Source organism: Melampsora larici-populina, assembly GCF_000204055.1.
Source record: "Melampsora larici-populina 98AG31 unplaced genomic scaffold MELLAscaffold_53, whole genome shotgun sequence".
In the NCBI taxonomy this organism is placed as follows: domain Eukaryota; kingdom Fungi; phylum Basidiomycota; class Pucciniomycetes; order Pucciniales; family Melampsoraceae; genus Melampsora; species Melampsora laricis-populina.
This window is the reverse complement of record NW_006768817.1, coordinates 524,731-546,837: the sequence shown is the minus strand read 5'-3', so window position 1 is coordinate 546,837 and position 22,107 is coordinate 524,731. Positions and strand designations below refer to the sequence as shown.

The following is a 22,107-nucleotide window of genomic DNA, read 5'->3' as shown; positions in this document are numbered from 1 at the left end:
CATTCTATTTATTGTCTCATGGAAATTTTTTGCATAGTTGCTAAGTTTTGAAGATATCTTTTTGTCACTTTCTGATATAGGCATAGCAATTTGACTAGCTAAATCAGACATTTGTTCTATCATGCTTTGTTCAGAAAGTTTCAATGCTGGATCTTTGAATATTTTGTTTAATCTATTAGCTGCCACGCTATTGCCTGGCGGCATCTTGCCTAAATCTCTCTATAACCAGTGCCACCCATTCTCCTATGAAAGGAGAAGCAAGTTATATTTCATGGATATGTTTTTCAGAATGGATTTGTATAGACTATTGATACAGGATTTTTCAATTTCCTTTTTTTTCTTTTTGCAACGGTTGTATTATCTGTAATTTAGATTTCATTTTATGATTCATATATATCTTTCAAATGCATTTGTACTCGTTTAAGAAATTCTTTAGATTCTCTATTTTCAAGATATATATATATATAAAGTGTGAAATATTTTTTCTTTATTTCTCTTCTTTCTCTCTTTCATTAAAGAACAATTTGTCAGTTTTTTATACTTTTTTCTTAAAATTTACACTTTTATTACAGCACATACTTGAATTTCATCAAGGCATGCAATTTTTGCAAGACCAAAGTCTTTTTTGTGTTCTTATAATTGAAATGAACAATCTTCATGTTTTGAAGGATAGTAAAGAATTGACTTAATTTGGATAATTAAGTCAAGTGGTTTATCATGTTGAGGATAAAAAATCACTCAAGGCAGAGTGCGGCATGTGGTGTAGTACTGTGCATGATTGGGATGTGCACTTGCGCCTGCATCAAAGGCAGCTTGCCTGTCCTTGAAGGCTTGTGCACCTGGCCAATATGCGTGCATCCGGTGTATCTGATTGACCACACTTCTCAAGCCACAATTCTTTAGCTGCCAACAAGTCTTTACACGGTAAGATTAGCGCACCTGTCGAGTCGCATAAAAAGGGGTCTTGCAAGATATTTGATCACTTTTGAGTTTTCATACCAAGATGATGAAGTGTTAAATGATGATTGAATTTCCACCTAGCTGAAAATCATAATACATGGCCATCATAATTAAGTACCGATTTCTCTTGCGAGGCTAAGAAGCTCCTATGAAGGAAAATCCACTACCAACGCCACGTTGTATCTCACTTCTGGTTAATCCACGTCAAGATCAACAGAGAGAGGGAGAAATTGTTGGATGAGACTAGTTCCAGTGCACAAGATTTCAACGTCAGGATCCAGGATGAGAAATCGAAGGGAGATCCATTCCTCATCCTTGTCAATTTCCCCATCATTTAAGCTTGTTCCGGCCAATGTTCAAGCTTGATCATACATATTACTCTCATTCACCTGTAGGTAACTTCTGGTAACTCTCACCAACGCGAATGCTGTGTTGCCGCGCAGAGAGAGGACTTAAGAAATTGGTATTGTGTATGATCGCAGAAAATCTTTTGATGCCACTTGGGGCTTGTTGATTATGTAGCTCGGTTCTGCAAAATATGATTTAACCAAACCTACAATCCTTGGCACCGATTCCGCTTCAAATTACTCCAGGTGGGCGGGAAAACGTGGACATGGTTTTTTGCAGTATGTGTTGCAGTCAACCTAGTCCGTTGATCTTGAAGCTCTCTTTACAAGAACCACCCGATGGGGTGCGTCAGCTTGTGTTCAATTGTTGCTTGGAAATTGATGAAACGACAAACAATCGACATTGCATGACGAGACCCCCAAGCAACGTCCCCGTTCGATGCAAGGCTTGATGATTCGTCGGCTCAGCGAGCCACATTTACATTTCCATTCTCACTGCCAATTCAACCTCTGAGGGCATCATCACATGGAAACTGGCGTCATGGGATGCTTAGAAATTCTTCGAGACTGCGGGCTAGACCTATGACAGGAGTGTCTTTGACTCCCTACAAACTTTCTCGATGGACCATGCGCAACAGGGGTCAGTAGTTCATCGCGCTCTGTTATTTGTGTCTCTCTGAACTAGATACTCCAGTCATCCTGTTCATCATCATCATCCAAGAATGCTGATCGAGTATGACCTACTCATAACTTCCCACTCGTAAGATCAAGGAACACGTTTTTTCTGGTAATTAGTAATCAAGTTGAAAATGTTATCGTCGCCTAGTTCTGAACGTTGAGGACAGCCGGTGCCATATCCAGGTGGTTTTTCATGCCTTATCAGATAAAGACACGTAACACATACCAAGATGCATTTCATGCTGCCTCAAGGCACCTGCGGAATATCCCCCGGTAGGTATCTTCTGCTCACTTGCAATTTTGATATTGATGATTGCAGTACGGTACCGTGCAATGAGACTATCAGTGGGTCCGTACGATGTCTTTTTTTCCCTTCAACCCACCAGTCGTACAACGTTTCTCATCGTATGGTTTGATTGAACTTTCCAACAAAAATAAAGATACGATCGCAATCTGTCGGATCGTCCATCTCCCCCCATTCTTGCAAATCCAGTGATCTTCTGGTCGATTTTTTTCCAAAACTGTCTTTTCTTATCCGTAAAAAATGATCGAGGTACACAGCCAATAATCTTTCAATTGTCCAATCAGACATTCAATTAAGACCTTAGAGAACTTCTCCCTTCTCCCGCCACATAATAAAATACAATGAACCCCTACCGAGGAGGGGGATTAACTTGTGCGACCGATTATCGTCATTCAAACTAGAAAGCTTGCACGTTATTCACATCTCCTATCTTAAACTCATTGCGTCTTTAATAGCAAAGTTTCCTTTTCAATTGTAACTCTTTTCAATCATCTAGCGTTTGATTGTGTATATGGTTCATACTAAAGAGCCGCAATAACTCAGAGAAGCGCCTAGGCTGACCAACCGAGTTGACTCGGTCTGCAGTAGCATCGTAGATAATTTGAGTTTTAAAGAAAATCAAACTTTAAATCTCGATTTGAATATTTTTTTGGGCTAACCGCTTAACCGACCTAAATTTTCTATAAGATCTCATTCTTCCCTTCTTCACTTTCCACATCCGCCACTCCTACCAACACAAAAAGAATCTATAGTATTTCTATATCCTTTTTTTATTCACTGGCAGTCATCAATACCAAAGAAAATTCAAGCAAGGAGAAATCATCAGTACTTCTAAGCTCAATGTCATCTCAAAGTCATCAATCCCATGATTTGCTTTATGCTACCTTGACACCTAAATTCAATTCATCTACCATAAATCAATCTATTCAATCTCATCAATTTTATTCAAAAGCAAATCTTAGTACGAATTTCAATCATTCAACTCCTTCTATAATTTGTTCTTCACCTATCTCGACCCAATCTAGTTCATATGAAACTCTCAAAGAACTTCATGCTAGGTTCATCAAAGCTAGACAGTCTTCAAGAAATTCTTATCCTATCAGGCAAAAACATTTGAGAAAAGAGTCTAGCACGCATAGGTTTTATGAGCGTACGTTTTCATTTATCTTATTCTTTCGAAGTCTGTGATATCAAAATTTATGGCAAATGAAGACCTAGTGCAAGTTCTGATTTCATGTGTTCTGATGTTCTTTTCAGGTACAAAACAAAATCAAGAGTTTCGGAAGATAGATGGATTTGACGTCACCTCTGAACCACACTCGAGTTTCAACAATGAAAGGACCCGAACGATGGGATTTTTTGACTTGTCTCCTCAATTAACGAGGTTTTACCTCGAAGGTTCCCAACCTGAAGAAAAGAATTTCAATCACCAAGCATCAAATTCCATTTCAAGCCAGCATTCTGATAACATCAAAAAATCGTCTAGTATCAACTGGCAATCTTGTAAAACAAATTTGAAAACTCTTGAAAGATTTGGTTTGAATCAAAGTCCTATTGAATTCGCCAATATATCTACATTTGAAGTTGATCAGAAGCCCATCAGAACAACCAGTGAGCCATTATGGTTCGCGATGTCACCGCTCTCATCCGAACTAGAGTGGCAAGAAGGTCAAATCAATTCAGAAGAAGAAACTGATGACAGATCAGATTGGTCAAGTCTCCTTGATGATGATGAAATCGAAGAAGAAGTTCTTTCAAATACTTCACTTTCGCCTATAGATATCCCTGGTACCAAACGGATTCTACCTATTTGTAGTTCACCACTTTCAACTAGTGCTTCTGATGGATCTACTCAGATTGATACTTTATCTGGAAGTGATCCTAATACGTTCTAAATGTTCTTTCGTTATTACTTATCATTCTTCTTGCTCCAACTTCAAGCTGCCCCAGTAGGGTAGTATCACAAACTTCATCCTGTCAATATTTTCAATAATTTGTTTTTCTCAGAAAATCTAAATCATACGCACTCATCTAGTTTTTCATTCTCAAATCAAATACATCAAATCCCTACTCATCTAAACTAATTTGTAAGCCGAAGTGATTTTTGACAAAACTTCTCTGTGAATTCTTTGTATTCAAAATTTCTTTTGTAAAAACTTAAAATCATCATCATCTTGACAATTTTTTCCCATCGACTTCATTATTTTTTATCTTATTTATTTGTGATAAAAATCAAAAAAATAAAATTGGTATCAATCATATAGAATAGACTAAAGAAAATCAAATGAAGAATGGAAATTTATGGATGGAATCGAGGTTCAAAATTATACAGTTGAAATGAAACTCTAGTTAAATACATTTGCTCTTCTAAATTGTTAATTATTTTATACTTTTGAAATTTTGATAACTTTTTTTGGGGGAGGTTGAGATGGTTTTCTAGATCTGTGGGGTCTGTGAATGCATAAAGTAAATCTCCAATGAGCCTTCAGCAAGATAATTGATCAACATGACGCAGATTGAGAATACCGTAAAAGCTCGGCACCCGTTTCAGAAACGTCCAGAAAGAAAAAAAATCGTCAACAAAATATTATTTGCTTCTGAGTCTGGTGGGGAGGAGAGAGATAGTGTGTACAATCCACACTGGCAAAACCACCCCCACAGATTTTTAAACCTCATGGTTTATCATGCCTGTTATTCATAACCTAAGATCCCATCCATAATCTCACTATGCTTTGGTCACTCTCAAAATTGTAGGCCCTTGCCTTCATGAAGTCCAATCTACCTGTTCTCCAATCTTTATCACAGTGCCACCCTGACCCGACATACGCAAGTTTACATAGAGTACCGCTGCTGTAGCCTGTCGGTATCTCATCTGAATAGCCTTATAACGGGTTTGACCCAAGTACATAAGATTTTTCCCGTTGAGAAAGTTTCCAGTCAGTTTTCAATGCAAGTGATTCTTCCTGATTCTACATAGCCAAATTGTTCCATCTCATATCCTTGCAAGCATTGGACACGTGTTTCCCATTAAAGTTACGGCATGATGGCAACCATGATCGAATTCGCTGGTCGACTTCAAACCATGTACGTGCATCCGAGTCCGTTGAGTTTAAGCTTTTAGTGACCGGATCGCCATCGTGATCGAGGTTCAAGGAGACGTGAATGCAGTTGGGTCGCTCAACTTTCTATAGATGAGCTGAGCTGATCAAGATCAGGTCGGGACACAACCGAATTGAAACAGTTCAGTCTGAGTCTGAGAGCCAAATGATAATCAGATTAGCCAAGGAGGTTGTTAGCTGACTGACTTGAGTATAGCGAAGAGAAGGAGAGTTTGATGAAAGTGATTGGTTGATGATTACTGATTGAGTTCTTGGGTGCTTACCAAAAATTCACAACTTGAAGTGAAACTTGAATCTCAACTAAAGTCAGACCAGCTTGATATCTTGAACTCTCCTCGACAACTTTGTCACGTAGTCATTTTTTTATGAATGGCGATGTGAATCCCAATTCAAACTTCAAATATCATCTTTACTTCTTTGTATGACTCGTTTCGACTTCCGGACAGATTCATAACTTGCTATTTCGTCGACCTCAAGTTCGCTGTTGCCAAGCACAACGAATCCTCTTTTCCACTTAGCCGTGATTCACCTTACCCTTTAGATTTGTAAGACCTCCGACGCCGAAGGCTTGGGCTCCAATAGTCGTTTGGCTTGTTGACCGACATAATAGCCGTCACCTTGATTTGACTCCCTGGATCCCCTGAACAATCTCACATAACTGTACTGTCGATTTCGGTCATCAATCTACCAGCCTGCATCGTTAGTATCATCGGTTCCGCTTTGAACGGTCATTTCGAAACGTGAGCCGCTTGAAATAACCCTGTTGAATGTCGAGACGCAACCCTGCAACATCACTTGAACTCAGATTGCTAAACTGAACTTCCTCCGCTCTTATATCAATAAGCGCATCTTCTCAGATCCGACCAGAGTATCATTACCTTCACGTATCGCTAACGATGTATCTGCACGTGATTCCACCAGAATCTATGAGCGATGTGCCAGAATGTGTATTGACTCATGATGTCCAATATGACTCGAGCTTTTATCAAAAGAAATCCAAACCTTTCGCCAAAGTTTCGATGCCTGTTGGCTACACCCAAACCCAATCACTGTGTCAACAATTTGTAAGACTGACTTCATTCTGTTGGATCCGCATATACCTTGATTGACCCTCTTTGCATTTCCTCAATTGAATCCTTTGACTCAGGGAATCGAGCCGCATACATTGCTTTGTATGGATTCTACTTTATGGAGGCAACAAATTATTGACACGGTAGGTGCAAGTGTTCTTGAGCTGTATATCCCCCCTTCCACCTTTTGACATGGCTCAGCTTTGCGATCTGATAAGTAGCAGCTAAACTTACCTATCAACCTTGATGTTTCAGGTCACATTCGATATCCCCAGCGAGCGAGTATCCATCAAGTTTGTCAACGGAACCGTTTCTGATTGCACTTTTATGGAATGCGAAAATTCAACGTATAAAACACCTCCAGTCAAAGAGTTCAAACCAGGAGCTTGGGCGCCTTCAGAATTATTTCCAACCTCATCAGCCGAAGGATCACTCGAGAGCCGTATCAAATCAAAGCTGCTTACTCAGCTCAACCACCTCAGGGAAATCTGCTTTGCTCGTCAAGATCCTTTAGACTCTCATCTGGCCATGTTGTCAGAAATGACTCACAGTCAATTATCGAGGCTGAGAAAGTCAACTCGACCTTCTCCTCTCGCGCCAACCGATTTCCAACGCTTGAAAGATCTGAAGCGGTCTCTCCAAGCCCCTAGCGGCCCGAGCAAGCCGCGAAAACCAACGACTCAAAAGCGGCGCGCACCGAGCTTAGGCTTGCTCAAGAGTCGAAAAAAGCTCAAGCTTGCGGGAGCTGGAGATAACCGAGAAGAAAAAAATCCAGAGTCACAATATGAGCTGAACTTTGACATACCATCACCTGAAGTTTATCAGTTGATCTCAAGACTTTCAAGCTTCCGAAGTACGCTACTCGATCTCTTCCAGACGGTCATCTTAGGTCTCCTCAGAAATGCTCTTCCGTGCACTTATCCTCTCTGGGTTGTGAAGTCTGAGCTCGACTATGTTCGAGAGCATTTCACGTCCCGAGCCATCCGTTTTGCTGAACTTCTGCATGGCTCAACCTCGCTAAAGAAGACTCAGAGAGACCACGGCTTCGGGGGGTCCGAAGATGGGTCACTTACCCAATTGAGAGATTGGTGTAGGATGGTGAAGTCATCCCACTTACTTGTGGATGAGGACGCCGGACATAGTGAATTCACATCGGCCGAGACAAGCTTGGATGAGCCAGCTCCCAATGTCATCAAGCCTCACATGCTCGAGACATTCATACAAGACCATCCTGAATATCAACCCCGATCTCTCAGTCACCAGATAACGGATTTACACCCAACTTGGATCTCTCTCAAAGGTAAAGAAGACTTTCACGGACTGCAGGAGACGGTTCAACTTCATTCATCTACATCATCGGAAGTCAGCTCTATCGCCGATAATCAAGCTTGCAATTTGCGCTCTGGTATTGATACTGCACGCGAAGCGCAAATTCAACATGGCCCCACATACCGATTTTCAAGAGCCCCGACACCTACTCTTTCACCTACCCCTAACCGTCCAGGACCTATCTCATTTCCTGATCAAGCGTCCTGTAATTCTACTTCCATATTCCAATTTCCCACTCTCGCTCTAGAGCCTGCGTTCCTGTCGAGCATCGCACCTCAACTAGCCCAAGAATCTGCTATCGAACTTAGTACTCAATTGGCTGAAGACTGTATCACCATGGATAAGCTTGATACCACTTTCCTGACCATTACACTTTTAGAAGAGGAAAGGCTCGCCAAGGAACAATTCGCTGGCCTAGATCGATTTTCAGATGTCATCACTGCCTCTCGACTGGCGGGGGGATGGGGTGAGGGCCATGCAGTGGATATTGCTACAGATGCGACTATCACAGCAGCACTAGCAGCTGTCAAGGCTCGAATCAAACGTTTTGCAGACGCTCTACATTCTCAGCCTCACAATACCCAGCTTAGCTCTCCGCCCGTTCTACCTAGTAAACAATCTGAGGTTAGACGTAGGATGGCTGCTAAGCGTCGTACATGGCTCGCTGTAACACGTCGACTTGATCGTAGTTGGATTACTGCCGATCCCACTGCTGATCATGGAATTGAGCCAGTATGGCCTGAGCCGATCTTTTTGAAGAAGACGACCAAAGGAAGAAGAAAGTCAGAAAAACGAATCCAGTTGGATAATCCAGGCGACTCGATCATCAACAGTGCAAGCAGAACTCGATCTCATGTATCTTCTGGGACTGACCGCGTGGATAACAGGGACGACTATCATGCTGGGACTTCGGCACACTTATCTGGAGCTATGGTGGAGCGGCGCGAAGAATTTGGATACCAGCAGCTTGGAGAGGTTACTCACGCCCATCCCGAATATGAGGATGCGACCTTGAATCCTGGTATGACACTTGATCATCATCATCCGGAACTAGTTGAGATGAGTGAGGACACCGCTATCGAGTCTGAGCCAGAAGAATCTACAAAGATTTTCAACAAGTTACCGGCTGATGAGACCGCTGCAATGGAGGATGTTGAACTTGATCAATTGATGAATACTAGTTCAGGAATCGAAGAAATTATTAAAGGTGAATTGAGATATTTAGATCATCATGATGATGAAGATGGTGAAGATTTAAGTGATGTAGATTCAGAATGGCCAGAATGTAGTGGTCCGACGCAAAATCAATTGGCTATGATAGCTGGACTTTGATTTCCTTTGGAAAGAGAAGGAAGAAGTAGAAAGAATTTAATTAGTGATTTTAAGGCTCAGTCAAGTTTCATTTCGTCTATGTTTATGAAATTTTGACTATTACCTTCCTGGATTTGATTTTCGAGATTATAAAGGACATTTAATAACAGCAAAGAATTTATTATTATTCCAAGATGCATTATCATGAGAAATTTGTCGAGCATTTTTATGTGTATGGGTCAATTTTCCCGATATTTTTGAACTTTAAAATTCAAGTTTGATAGTATACCAATTTTGTTGTACCAAGGGCTGTAAGAAGTATTAGATTTAAATATCCTAGAGGTTGTTTTTCTGGGTTCAAGGTTGTTGTTGTTTTATCATATCCTTCTCTATACATCTTCTTCAAATCATGTTGTTGTTGTTATCTTCGTATGCCATTATTTATTGAAATGATTCGTAATCAGTGTTTTATACAAAACACAATGCACTGCAACAAGCAAGAAGTTTTGGTCCATGAACTTGATTGCCTACTCAAACTGTCATGAGGTTGTTGATCCGGTTTGATTTATCAATCCAGGGCATAATGGATTACACCCTTGGATTTTGATCATCATTGAACTTCAAGTCCACCTATCTTAGGGTAGCAAGTTTTTTGAAAGAATGGGGATTTCATTGGATCGCATGTTGTACAGCTGTGTGCCACTTTCTTTTGGGGCGCACCGAATTCACGAGCCTCAAAGATTCGGAGATAGGAACCGGATGTGCCCCATTGAATTTCTTTCCCAAACACATGAATACTCCAGAACATATAAGGATACAGATCATGCTTTAAAAAGAGACATATGATATATTCAGGTATACCAAAGACGAAAGAAGACAACATAAAAGTAAAAGATAAAACAACAACAAACTAATACCTAGCTCGATTCAAGAAATCCAATCCATTAAGTTCTACAAATCTCCAAGTTAAATTCACGACGAACATCTGCCAAAAAGGATGGATTGGATAAAACTTTCCAACCCGTAAAAGCGATTCCTTTAGCCGATTTCAAAGTAAGCTCATGTGCTTCTTCAGTGGCTGCTGCAGTGGTGAAACCACGTGTATGGTTTCCTTCACCGGGTTTAGTAGGGATTTCATAAATCGGATGGATTGCTGGTACTTTATATGATACATTTCCCTAAAATAGTAAAATCAAGATATGATATTAATTAGCTTTCATCTTCTATGGTACCGATAGATGAACAAAAAACTAACAAAATCAGTAGATCCAAGTACTGGACCCGTCAACGGAACTGGAATCTTCATGACCGATTCCATGTAATGTTTATATTCAGTTCCTAAACGACTATTATTCTTCAAATCATAGTATACTAATTCTTCCTTCAAAGTATATGTACAACCGGTAGAGAGTGCAGCAGCTTTGAAACAGTTGAAGACACGTTCTTTGAGCTCTAGCATTTCTTTGCTGGTAGGTGCTCGAATCCCATACTTGAGACAGGCGTAGTCAGGAATCACTAGATTGATGACATTCTGAATGGTCAGTATTTCGGATTGATTTGAGGTGTTGATTTGATCGAAAAGACTGACCATTGGCTGTCCATCGTTCTGATCCTTGAATGATACCATGAACTCTATGAGTGGGATGAACTATAATATGAGAATTAGGTTTAGCTTCTTGCTCATGACAGAAAGAGATGGAGAATTTTACAAACTTTGTTGTCGAAGAGTTGAGATACTGGTATAAGCTGCTACAGCTGCATCAAGCGCATTGACCCCTTCCCATGGTGCACCTGCCGCATGGGCACTGTTCACACCAAAGAGAACAGCAGAATCAGTAAGTATTCATTGGATAGCTTGAAAGGATAAGTCAAGAATCTAACTTTTTACCGTGATACTCCACAATGACTTCTGTGATTGCAAACATACCAAGCAATCCACCAAAAGGGGCAGGATGTAACATGAGACAAGCCTGTAAACTCCATTTCTGTCAGTCAGGTGATCGTAAAACGATGAAGGATCAAAAACTAGATCACTTACGTCCATAGGCTTATACGCACCCCTATCGATCAGGGTGAGTTTACCACCAATATCTTCTTCTGCTGGAGTTCCCAAAAGAATTACTGTACCAGGTAAAGATGCCTACAGAAAATTAAACGCAGATAGTGTGAGTCAGTATATGCAGTGCTCGGAGTCAACACATCTGTTTGAAAACTCACTTTGGTCAAAGCCGTGGCAGTAGCTATCGCAGCAGCTATTCCTGAGATACAAATGAGAGGATGGCCACATGCATGACTGATGTGGTAGATTTCAGCCCTTGAATCTTGACATGATACTTAAAAGGTCAAATACCACGTACCCGATTTGTGGCAGTGCATCCATCTCTGAATTAAACCCGATTGTGGGACCACCAGAACCTCTACTAAAGACAGCTTCCACAGCAGTTTCCATTCCATAAGCATGTCTGGTAACTTTCCAACCTAATTAAAAACCAAACCAATTTTTTTTCAGTATGATTTAAAGTTTCATTTGATGATTTTGAATCATACCAGATTGTTGTGACATAAAATCGGCTAAAAGATCGTGTGTATGATACTCTTTCATAGCCGTTTCTGCATACTCAAACATCTTTAAACTGAATGTACGTAAATCGTTTGAAAGATTATCGATTGATTGTTCAATGATTGAAAGATATTCATCATTCGTTGGTAAACTTGAACTTAAAGCTGAATAAGCTGGTGGTTCTCGATCAGGATTGAAATCCTGCATCATCGGGAAAGAAAAACTTTTTAATTGTCGAGGTTTATAAATGCTAGACTGGTGTGTTTTGGTTGATGAATTGAATTTACCATGGGTGTGAGTATTCCACATCTACAAGATCCGGATTGATCGGTTTTCGATTCAGGTCTTCTTGATGGTGGTGATGAAGTTGAGTTTCGAGAACTTCCTGCAATTGCGTTTATCAAAGGAGAAAAGCAACCTGCCATTTGAAAGCTTTGAGAATAAGGGTACTCAAAGTAAGTATGTACGTGTACATACTTTTTGCTATATACTTTTTTTGGCGGGGAAGGCGAGGCCAAAAGTATATTTTTTTTCTTTGTCCCCGCCAAAAAAAAGTATGTAGCGAAAAGTATGTAGCGCTACATACTTTGCTTTGAGTACCCTTAATGATGTGAGATGAATATGCAAGAAGTTGTGGTGAATTGGAAAGTTATCCGTGGCAGAAAGGTCAGAGAGATAACTCATATTAAGTGGTTTTGTCATCAGAACCTATGGAAGTCATTTCCTCAAACAAACTTCCAAAATCCTGTTCCCTCCTGTTTACTGTAGCATTTATCCACAATCCGATTCCCATGTTGTGCATATTGTTTATCAACTTGCTCGCTTTCAAAGTGCCAAACACTGGTACCATTTTGATCACAAAATACCCACTTCCCTTTTTGCGTCCAGGTCTGAACTGGATCTGATCACTTGGTACAAAAAAGAACAAGAAGGAAGCATGGAAAAAAATCCTGGAACTCATAATATACGTCAAATCATCTATTACATTTTTGACCCATCCCTCAGGGCTGTATCTGAAGCCGATGCCAATCATTTCGAGTTTCCTTGCAAGTTGAGGGTGTGTATCATTGGGTTTGAAAACGTGTCAAGAACTCTTCATAACGTGGACTTCAGCAATTTAAATAACATCATGACCTAGACTCTCCTAGACTTGAAAGAGGAGGACCAGATTGAGCCCCTGGACGGTCGACCTCTTCCGACTATACACAATTGAGCAGACTAACGCGCCACCTCTACCTCGCCCTCTTATGCTATAGGGCTAGGCACTGCTATGCCTACACGCCATTTATCCAGCGCACGCGGAACTAAGACCGGTTAAAGTGTACTAGAGTGAAGGCTTTGATTAAGGATACGTGCTATTTTCTCATGCAAAATTAAAGAAGCTCGATGGGAGATCCTTGGGATCCGTTGTAAAGGAGAGGTGCTCTGCTAAGGCTGGAATCTGGATTGAGGATCGGACTCTGGATGGGATGAAGTGTGATGGTTGAATGTTGAACTGACCTTGCTGGTGGTTCTTGATGAAATGAAGCATGAGTTGAATTTTAGGAGGTTTTTTGCAATTTAAATTGTAGCTTATGGTCTAAATTTTAATTGATTGAAAAAACAAACCATCAGGCTTTCAAACGGTTAATCCAATAGCCATCGAATTCGACACAGCCCACCACGATCGAAAAACCAAGTTGCTTGGAATTCTTTAAACTGGTGATTGGGTTGGTTACCATTGAGTAGAACCAGTAACAAGTAACAATCAGTTTTTTTTTCAAGATTCTATTGAGTTCTGATCTTTACCATCCATTTCACAACTAATTGAACCTTTCATCCGAAGTCTACTTTCATTTTCTTTCTTCTCCTTAACTTTCTCCCACACTGCCCTCAAAATTCGATCCCCTCGGCATTGGAGTTTCACCTTCATTACTTTTTGGTCTTTTCCGCATTCACGCTTCCCTTTCTACACTTCAACCAACGTTTCATCGAACGTTCACAATCAATCAGGATCGCAATCGATTACCATCCTTTCAACCTATTTTCGTTCCTCTCGGTTAGGACTGTACTCTGTCGTACTTCTAATTAGAATCGGATTGATTTCCTTTACAACAACCACAAAAACCAATCAAACATCGACCCTCTCTGAACACTTGCGGCGCATCCCACAACTCTCACTTCTCAGTCTCTCTAGTCAGAGTCAACAAAGGATTCTAGCAGGAAACTAATCAACCTTCTACTCATCAACTTAACACCTTGGTCACTCCAAGTCGACCTTTATCATCAAGTATGACTTCTTTAGCACCCATTCGACCGCCTTCATCGGCTTCAAACAGGTCTTCAACTCCTGCTGGGCAGTCTAATGGCGTCTATCGCCATCAACACTCGCTCTCGTCATCCACCCCTGCCAATCAACACTTTGGTGCACTCTCTCCTCACTACGGGGGCGCACGCAGCGCAGGTGGCCCCAGACAAAGCCTAGATGCTAGCAAGGCCTTGGCCGGAAGTGGGCCCATGAGCCCTCGTATCACATCTGGTGGTGGTATGAGACCCAACAGTGAAATGTTGGGTCTCGGTGGCCAACAGATATTTGGTCCATCTCTCGAAGGTTTGTCATCCCTCCTCTAATGACCTTGTTGATTACTGGATATATTTCTCCGTGCCTGTGTACTTACAATTTGATGTATCACTTGATCGATGTTCTTGTTATAGCTGAGGCGATCGACAAATGGTTCGAGGATCTCCAAAGCTATGAGGCGACTTTAGAAGAAATGGCTGCCGCCAGTTTAGACGTTAACTTCAAAGAAGAGGTAAGCTGGCATTTATCTTACCCCTCAATCCGCATATATTCTGACGATTTTCTCTTCCAACAGCTTAGCGCCATTGAGCAATGGTTTCGTGTCCTTAGTGAGGCCGAAAGAACTGCTGCTTTATATTCCCTTCTTCAGGTAGGTTGCTCGATATCCGCTCTCTGTTTCTTCTTCAGACTCACCGATCACTTTCATTACACAGTCATCCACTCAAGTCCAGATTCGTTTCTTTATCACTGTACTTCAACAAATGGCTCGAAGCGATCCGATGACCGCACTTTTAAGTCCTGCGCCCTCAGGCGGCGGTACGTGTATCTTCGCTCGATTTAACACCACATCAATTTGAACTTAGCTGTTCTTTCCCTTATACAGCTGCCTCGATGGAACAGCAAATGGAAGCTAAGCTGGCTCAACTTAGCATGAAATCCCCTGCTTCACCTGTTGTCCGCCAATTTGCGAGACAATCTTTGGGGACCAGTATCAACACCCCAACCGAAACATATCTTAGCCCGAACTCGGCCCTCTTGAATGAATCTACCAACTCCAACAATGGCAGTGCGAGCGAGGCTGCGGCCTTGTTAGCTAATCAACGCGCCAAACTCAAAGCTAGTTCGGCCAACCGCGTTTCTGCTCCTGTCCAACTCTTGGCTGACAACAGTCTCAAGAGTCCCAAGTGGAATAACCACTCTGGCACTGTTGAAGAGGAAAGTAGTATCAATCGATCGCCCAGTCCGAGACCAAAGAGCACGGGAAGCGACTTGAACACAAGTCATCATAACGCTTCCCATGCCGCCTTCGCCCGCGCTGCTGCTGCTGGTACTCCTGGATTAGAAAGCCAACTCAGTCCGATCCTCGGCGGAAGCTGGGCTAGCCAAGTCAACACTCCTCTTGTACCTATGTTCGCCAATAAGGAAGATGGTGGACATGCTGCCGATGCTAATTCGCAAGGCTTAGGCGACGCCGCGAACCGTTTGGCTCAATGGGGAGCCGCTCATCAAGCCGGCTCGACAAACGCGAATTCCACTCCAGCTCCATCTGCCACTCCTAACACGCCAGGGGATTCACCCACAAATGGGATTCAATTAGATGACGCCCGAAAATTTCGCCGTCAAAGCAAAGGACTCCAAGGCACCGCTGCGAGTGGTGAGTTACCCGACATATACTAATTGCCAAAATATTTTGACTTATCCTGGATTGTATAACAGGACAATCTTTCTCAGGTGTATTATCCGGACTTGGCCCGAGCTCTAACAACAGCATGACATCTGGCCAGAACTCTAACAATAACTCTCAGAGCGGCATGCCAAACAACATGTCTAGCAGCATGGGACATGCTTCCACCCCACAAATCTACACCGGTAGCGGGCAAGGCATGCAGAACCGAACAGGCGGATTATCAAACTCGTATGGCGGACCTCGCTCCGCTTTGCATTCAAGCAATGGTGGTGGCATGCCTAGCCCTATGACCACTCAATCATTACTCAATGCTCAACAAGCCGCCATGGCTGCTCAACAAAACTGGCGCAATGGATTGAATAGTCCAAACGTACAAAACGCTGCGGCGGATCCGACGATGGTAAACAACTTGGCTATGATGAACACTCTGGCTGGATTTAACGGCGGCATGAATTTGAATGGAATGGCCAATATGGCGGCTATGACCAAGTATGTTTTTTCGCTTCGTTCCCGATAATTGCTGTAATCACATAGTGATGAATTTCATTTTCCTACCGGGTTTTTCAGCATGAACGATCCTAATGCCCTTCAAAATATGGCAAATCTTCTTAACATGCAACAGCAGATGCAACAAGCGCAACACCTTCAAGTCTTACAGCAACAGATGCAGATGGGTGGTATGATGGGTGGTGCGCCTATGATTTCTCCGCTCTCTGCCCGCCTAGGGATGAGTTTCCCCGCTGGTTTCCCGATGATGGCTGGAAATCAAGGATTGGCCAACAAGCGTAGCCCGAACGGTCGTTCGCCGGTCGGTAAACCATCTCACACTCCTGGATCAGGATCTAACCCAGATGAGGAGCTTGACATGAAGCTTTTGAGTGACATTCCGGCTTGGCTCCGTGGTCTTCGATTACACAAATATACACCTAACTTTGAAGGATGTACTTGGCAAGAAATGGTTCTCATGGGTGACTCCGACTTGGAATCTAGAGGTGTTGCCGCTGTGGGAGCCAGACGCAAAATGCTCAGAACGTTTGAGACCGTTCGAATCAAAAAGGGAATGGCCTTACCCGGTGATGGTGAAGATAAATCAGGTGGTTCTGAACTCGGTGCTAGTGTCAGCAAAGATCAGAAAGAAACCGACACCACTACTACCGAAAGTGATAGAGACTCTAAGGCTTAAACACCTTTTCGATCTTGTTTTTCTTTTTATGGTGTGCTTCAAGGTTTTACTTGCTAGCCGACCTATGGAACTTGACCTCGTCTTGTGCTTGTATTTGAAACGTACTTCTTCTTGAAGTACGTCTGTCAGACTTTAAATCTGAATTTTTGTTGGAGAATCAACAGATGGGTTGGGTTGGGTTTGCTTACCATGTTGTAGTAAGCCTGATGACTTATCTTCTATTTACTATGGTTTCCTTTTTTTTGGTTTTGTTTGAGTGTGTATAAGATTTTTGGCGCGCATGTTCTGTTTGTTATGAATTCTTTCTTACTTTCTTACATCTATTCATCCAGCCCTATTCAAATGGTTCTTTTAAGCCTTATAATCAAACCACTACTACCATTATCATGTATTTCCATCTGAGAAAACCTTTTATGATCAACCACTGATCCCCAAATTGTCTTGTTTTCAATCTTTGTTTTTGTTTTGTGTGTGTGTCTGAGAATGATGATGAATTTGATTATGAATAAAGTGTTTTTTTTGTTGTGAGTTTGGGGTCCCTTAGGCTATTGGATGGATATCCTTGAGTACTGGATCAAGTTTGTGCCACGTTTCATTGGGAGAAGGATGTTGTTAAACTCAGTTAACGTATTTTGGATTCAATAGAAATCAACCCGCCTTGCAAATCTCCAACCTTTAGGTGTATGGTTGCTACTGTCAAAGGCTTATGAATTTCAGACGGATACTGCAAATGCCCAAATCCAATGTTCTCACTCAAAACTCAACATTTTGAACATTTGAGAGCAGCTTTGGGATCTTCATTCTTATGTCTGTGCATGTATAGATTTTCTCAAATATTGACCTGCAGTTTTCCATGGATTGTTCAAGTGTGGTTTCTGAGTGGAAATTTGGATTTGATGATAAAAAACAAAGAAAAATGAAGAAAAGTGAAGTTGGAATCAGATCCGTTAGAAAATCTATAGATGGAAAGCAGGCAGGTTGAGCATCTTGGAGACGGTCTTAGGTGCTTGAAATGTTGAGTTTTGAGCAAGAACATTCAATCTGAAGGTTTGGACTAGTGGAATTCATAAGCCTTTGAAAGTAGCAACTATAGCCAGCTTTTTTTGTGTAGCCGAACTAGGTAGAGTAGTCTTGAGTTACGCAACATACAAAATTATGCTACAGAAATGCTCATGTGAGGATGACTGCAAGATATACTGTGAGCTGTGATTTGAAACCTTTGTTGGCTGGATTTGAGCTGGTGGATCTTGCTGCCCCATCTTTCCAGATTTGTCATCTTTCATCAAAATCTGAAAAAATCTATTAGGGTTATATTAAATTTGGCCAAGATGAATGGATGAACGTCTAAATTTGTTGACATTTTTGGACTTTTGATCAGATGATCTTTTTGTTCATTGTCTCTTTGCCATCTAGACACCATCCATGTTTGTAATATTTCTTATTGAAAAGGCTTATTTGAAAAAGCAATATATATTGCTCCCATATTTACAATGGGTTGGTTTGTGGAATCAAACTATCCACATCTTGACATTCATCTTGAGTCTAAGTTATCTTGACAATAAGATGATTGTCCAGACTGCAGATGAAGAAAGTTTGATCTTTCATCTTGAAGATTCTTCTTACGCTTATGATGACTCGTGAGCATTGGGATGATTTACATCAAGTTTCATGGAGCTTGATCTATGTATTACCAGGATGTTTGGTCAGCTTGCTGAAACCAAATAGGTCCTTGTATGTGAAATATCCCTTGGAACGATGATATGTTGACTTGTTTGATTGTTCTTATGTTGTAATCATGAAAGGGTGATTCTAAGTTACAAACTACAGAATTAGGACATATAGGAGGCACAAGAATCACATAAATTTGTGGTAGGAGAATAGAGACACATAGATATGTAGAATGCTAGTCCAATCTGATAAATATAATGGACTGCTTGAAGTGAGCACGCTTAAGATAGACAAAACATGAGATGATGTCTGATGAGTCTGAGGTACATCAACCCGGATTAGCCATAAAGCTTGATGATGTGAGGGATGATGTGAATTATGAAAGGTTAGTTCTCAGCCTATCTGAATGCTCTTTTGTCGTCTACGTATGGAGTTCTCGGTAAGTCTTTGAATGTGGCATATATCATAGCTAATCTCATTCCTTCTTAACCTTCCATAGACTTATGCTTGCTGTAGAACTCATCATATATCTCAGCATACCAATTTTTTGTCGATTGAGCAAGTGTTTAGATTAGATATTGAGGAGCTACTACTCCTTGTCTCGCTGTGAACTTTGTTTCTCTCTAGAACTTGTAGGACGCATGATGACTAGGCAATTTGCAAAGGATGTAATTCTTCAAGAAAGAAGTATAAATGTCAAGTTGACGGATTTTGTTGAAAGAGAAAACTCTGGTCTGACCACAAATAGTCAAGTGTATAAGAATCCCAATAAAATATATTTTATCCTCCATGCAAGAACCATTAATTCAAAAATTTCTCCGCTCAATCATAAATACCGTACGGTACAAGCGTGATCAGAGAAGACAGCCAAAAGAGACAGGACAAAAAATGAGTGAGATAACCAATTATACATGTTAGAGTCCATGAGTAACATCAGGGTGTACTTGTTCTCTTTTTGGTTTGAAACTTCCGGAGAGAAGTAGGTCCTGGTACATAAGAGTTAAGAAAATAAGATAGAAAGACTGAGAGAGCACAAAACAAGAGATACTGAAATTCTGATGATTAAATGAGGTTTGTTTCGCGTGTTAAGTGAATCAAATGATAGGATGTGAAATGAAAGAAATTGAGTGGGGACAAAACGGAACAGATGAAACCTAGAGCAATAACTTTTGCCCTAATGGCTTCCAATGATACTTGAAAACTGCAGGAAGAACTGATTGACGAAGATAGCGAAGGGCTCGAGACTCGTTCGGCTATATGTTGATGAATTTTTATAAAAAAATGCAATCATTAGTATTCATCATCCAAATAAAAAGCTCATAAAGGGGAATACCTCAAATACGCACCAAAGCAATTATCACCACTCGGTCACCAAGCACGAGGTCCGCCCATCTTTTCTCCATGTTTCAAGTTACTGGTACGCTGCATTCCTCGACTGACTAAGCGGCGTTCACTTTGAACCGCAGATGTGGCTCCTGATATGTCGACACCACCCACAGCCCGTCTTTCAAGAACATGTGATTGATGTGAACTATCTGCGGCCATTGGACCGGAATCAGGTACACCACCAACCGCCCGCTTGGCGTTAAGGGACTTAACGGATCGGACCATAATTCCAGAATCCGTAATGACAGTAGCTCGTTTCTTCTTGTAGCTCGGGGCGCGTACGAACTTGAGAGGTTCAGAAGAAGGCGCGTGCATTGGTGAGCGCTTCCAAGACGGAGCCCGTGAATAGTCTTTTCGTTGCGCAGGACCGTCTCTTCCTGCACGTTTAAGAAGAGAACTGGGGGCACGTGGAGCTAGACCGATCGGCGACGCGGCGGCTGGAGCCGAGGCAGCGGCAAAGAGTACCACGAGACATAGGCAGATCATGAATTGCATGGAGAATGAAGTCATGATAGCAGATTAAGTATCGTAAGGGGGATCTGGTCATGGACTCATGTCAGTCAAAGCTTGAACGCGGATATGGATAGGGAAGGATATAAGTTGAACTAACCTATAAAAATGATATCCCTGTGAAGTGGTAGGTGACGAGTATAGGCGACGAGTAAATTATCGGTAAGTGGGGTCTGATGATGGTGCAAGGAAAAATGAAATGAAAGAATTGAGATTTCAAAAGCTGATCGAGAAGAGGCTTAGAAGGTGATGTGGGAGTGAAGGACGGCAACCTGTTGAGGAAAGATGGCGCATTTTAAAGGTGATGAGGCAATGCTGGTAGACAAAAAAATCTCCGCTGCAAAACGCCTTGTTACTCAACATGAGAAAATTTTCTCCTCAAGGTGAATTTTTTCAAGAGATGTAGATCGGACTTGCAAAAAAAAGTGTAGACATCACGAAAAAAAAACAGGGAAAAGGGGGGGATCGGAAAAGTGTCTATACGAAACATTAAACGTGGAACCCAACGGCGGGACGGCCGACAAGCTTCTGTTTTGAGTTGGCACAGACCTCAGTTATTTTGTCGTCCGAACTTGTCCATCCCAGCTTGTTTCTCTGAGTCTTAACCCCTCATATTTTACCCTATTGAGTGCATTGAATGTGTCAAACAGTGCTGAATCCCACACACCCCACAAGTCGAAACCCTTAGCTTCGGATCGCTTAGTAGAGCCATTCAAAACGAGACAACACCGGGAGCGTTATGAAGGGTAAATGGTAAGCAAAACATGTGACAGGTGATAAAATTAGGGATGCGATCTTGCGGAGAACTGCCAAGGCACGAGACTGAAATCCCTGTGAATGGTGAACCACATCATGCTTCAACGGATGGGGCACAGAGTGATCGAGCGTATGTTGACAAATCCAGATGTGTGGCACTATGCTCGAACACCTCACCGGGCAAACAAGTACTGAGCAGAAAGACCGTCCAACGGAATTCGTGGAAATGACACGAATCAGGTAGGATCTCTTACTTTTCGACCTGCTCGTCTCTCTCCTCAGGACGGACACGAAGCTGGGCATTGGCAAAAACTTGGTGATCGAAGGACGCACTCAGGTAGATCACCGCCCAGTAACCCTCTCTGATCGATATCTATCCAGCCACTTACTTATCTTGGCCCCACAAATCAAGATAAGGATCACGAGCCAAGGTTAATGCAGGTACTGCGTTCCTTTGGAAAGCTGATATATTGCAACGCGTCACCTGAGGTGACGCATTCGGATTTGTGGCGTATGGCCGCGGGCAGCAAACTTGGTACACCGCTAACTTGACTAACTCCAAGTCTGCTCTTTTGGGGCGGGAGCCTCTGAGTTAAGTAAGGGTATGTAGACCGCGTCTTTTCTATCCGGAGCAACTTTCCAAAGTCACCTGCTTGAAGTTGATCACCCGACGGTGGCTGTACCTTGAAGCGGCCGGCCCATTTACCGGCTAATCTTCTGCGATTATGGTCACAGATATTATCTATGAGCAAGTAGTCCCAAAGCGCTTTATTCCCCGGAATTATTGCTCTGTAAGACATATCAAAACTTGACGCACGATGGCACTCGAGTATGGCTCTAAACAGTTGTGGGGCTCGTGCTTTTTCACTATTTTCGCTTTGGAACCATCAGATCCGAGTAAACCAGAGACATTGACGGCGTTGACTGATCACCTGATGACGGTATACCGTAGCGTGGT

The 22,107-nt window shown here is 41.9% G+C and overlaps 5 protein-coding genes across 5 annotated transcripts; 3 read left to right on the top strand and 2 right to left on the bottom strand.

Annotated features, from left to right (window-relative positions):
- Positions 1–3,129: 3,129 nt before the first annotated feature.
- MELLADRAFT_111436 (uncharacterized protein) lies at positions 3,130–4,184 on the top strand (the record flags this gene model as incomplete). Its single annotated transcript, XM_007415746.1, has 2 exons — positions 3,130–3,439; positions 3,547–4,184. The coding sequence occupies 2 exons, from the start codon at positions 3,130–3,132 to the stop codon at positions 4,182–4,184; spliced, it is 948 nt and encodes a 315-aa protein (XP_007415808.1).
- A 2,120-nt stretch (positions 4,185–6,304) lies between these two features.
- On the top strand, positions 6,305–9,139 carry MELLADRAFT_67449 (uncharacterized protein; the record flags this gene model as incomplete). Its single annotated transcript, XM_007415747.1, has 3 exons — positions 6,305–6,472; positions 6,556–6,621; positions 6,734–9,139. 3 exons carry the CDS (start codon positions 6,305–6,307, stop codon positions 9,137–9,139), a joined length of 2,640 nt encoding a protein of 879 aa, XP_007415809.1.
- A 730-nt stretch (positions 9,140–9,869) lies between these two features.
- MELLADRAFT_45314 (amidohydrolase) lies at positions 9,870–12,101 on the bottom strand (the record flags this gene model as incomplete). Its single annotated transcript, XM_007415716.1, has 10 exons — positions 9,870–10,296; positions 10,374–10,633; positions 10,707–10,766; positions 10,832–10,923; positions 11,000–11,088; positions 11,157–11,258; positions 11,336–11,411; positions 11,476–11,596; positions 11,666–11,879; positions 11,966–12,101. The coding sequence occupies 10 exons, from the start codon at positions 11,966–11,968 to the stop codon at positions 10,063–10,065; spliced, it is 1,251 nt and encodes a 416-aa protein (XP_007415778.1).
- Positions 12,102–13,478: 1,377 nt separating this feature from the next.
- Positions 13,479–17,356, top strand: MELLADRAFT_73103 (uncharacterized protein; the record flags this gene model as incomplete). The annotated part of the gene is made up of 7 exons (XM_007415748.1): positions 13,479–14,268; positions 14,373–14,470; positions 14,534–14,608; positions 14,673–14,775; positions 14,843–15,613; positions 15,676–16,135; positions 16,214–17,356. The coding sequence occupies 7 exons, from the start codon at positions 13,950–13,952 to the stop codon at positions 16,827–16,829; spliced, it is 2,442 nt and encodes an 813-aa protein (XP_007415810.1).
- A 2,509-nt stretch (positions 17,357–19,865) lies between these two features.
- On the bottom strand, positions 19,866–20,393 carry MELLADRAFT_92899 (uncharacterized protein; the record flags this gene model as incomplete). Its single annotated transcript, XM_007415715.1, has 1 exon — positions 19,866–20,393. The coding sequence occupies one exon, from the start codon at positions 20,391–20,393 to the stop codon at positions 19,866–19,868; it is 528 nt and encodes a 175-aa protein (XP_007415777.1).
- Positions 20,394–22,107: the final 1,714 nt, after the last annotated feature.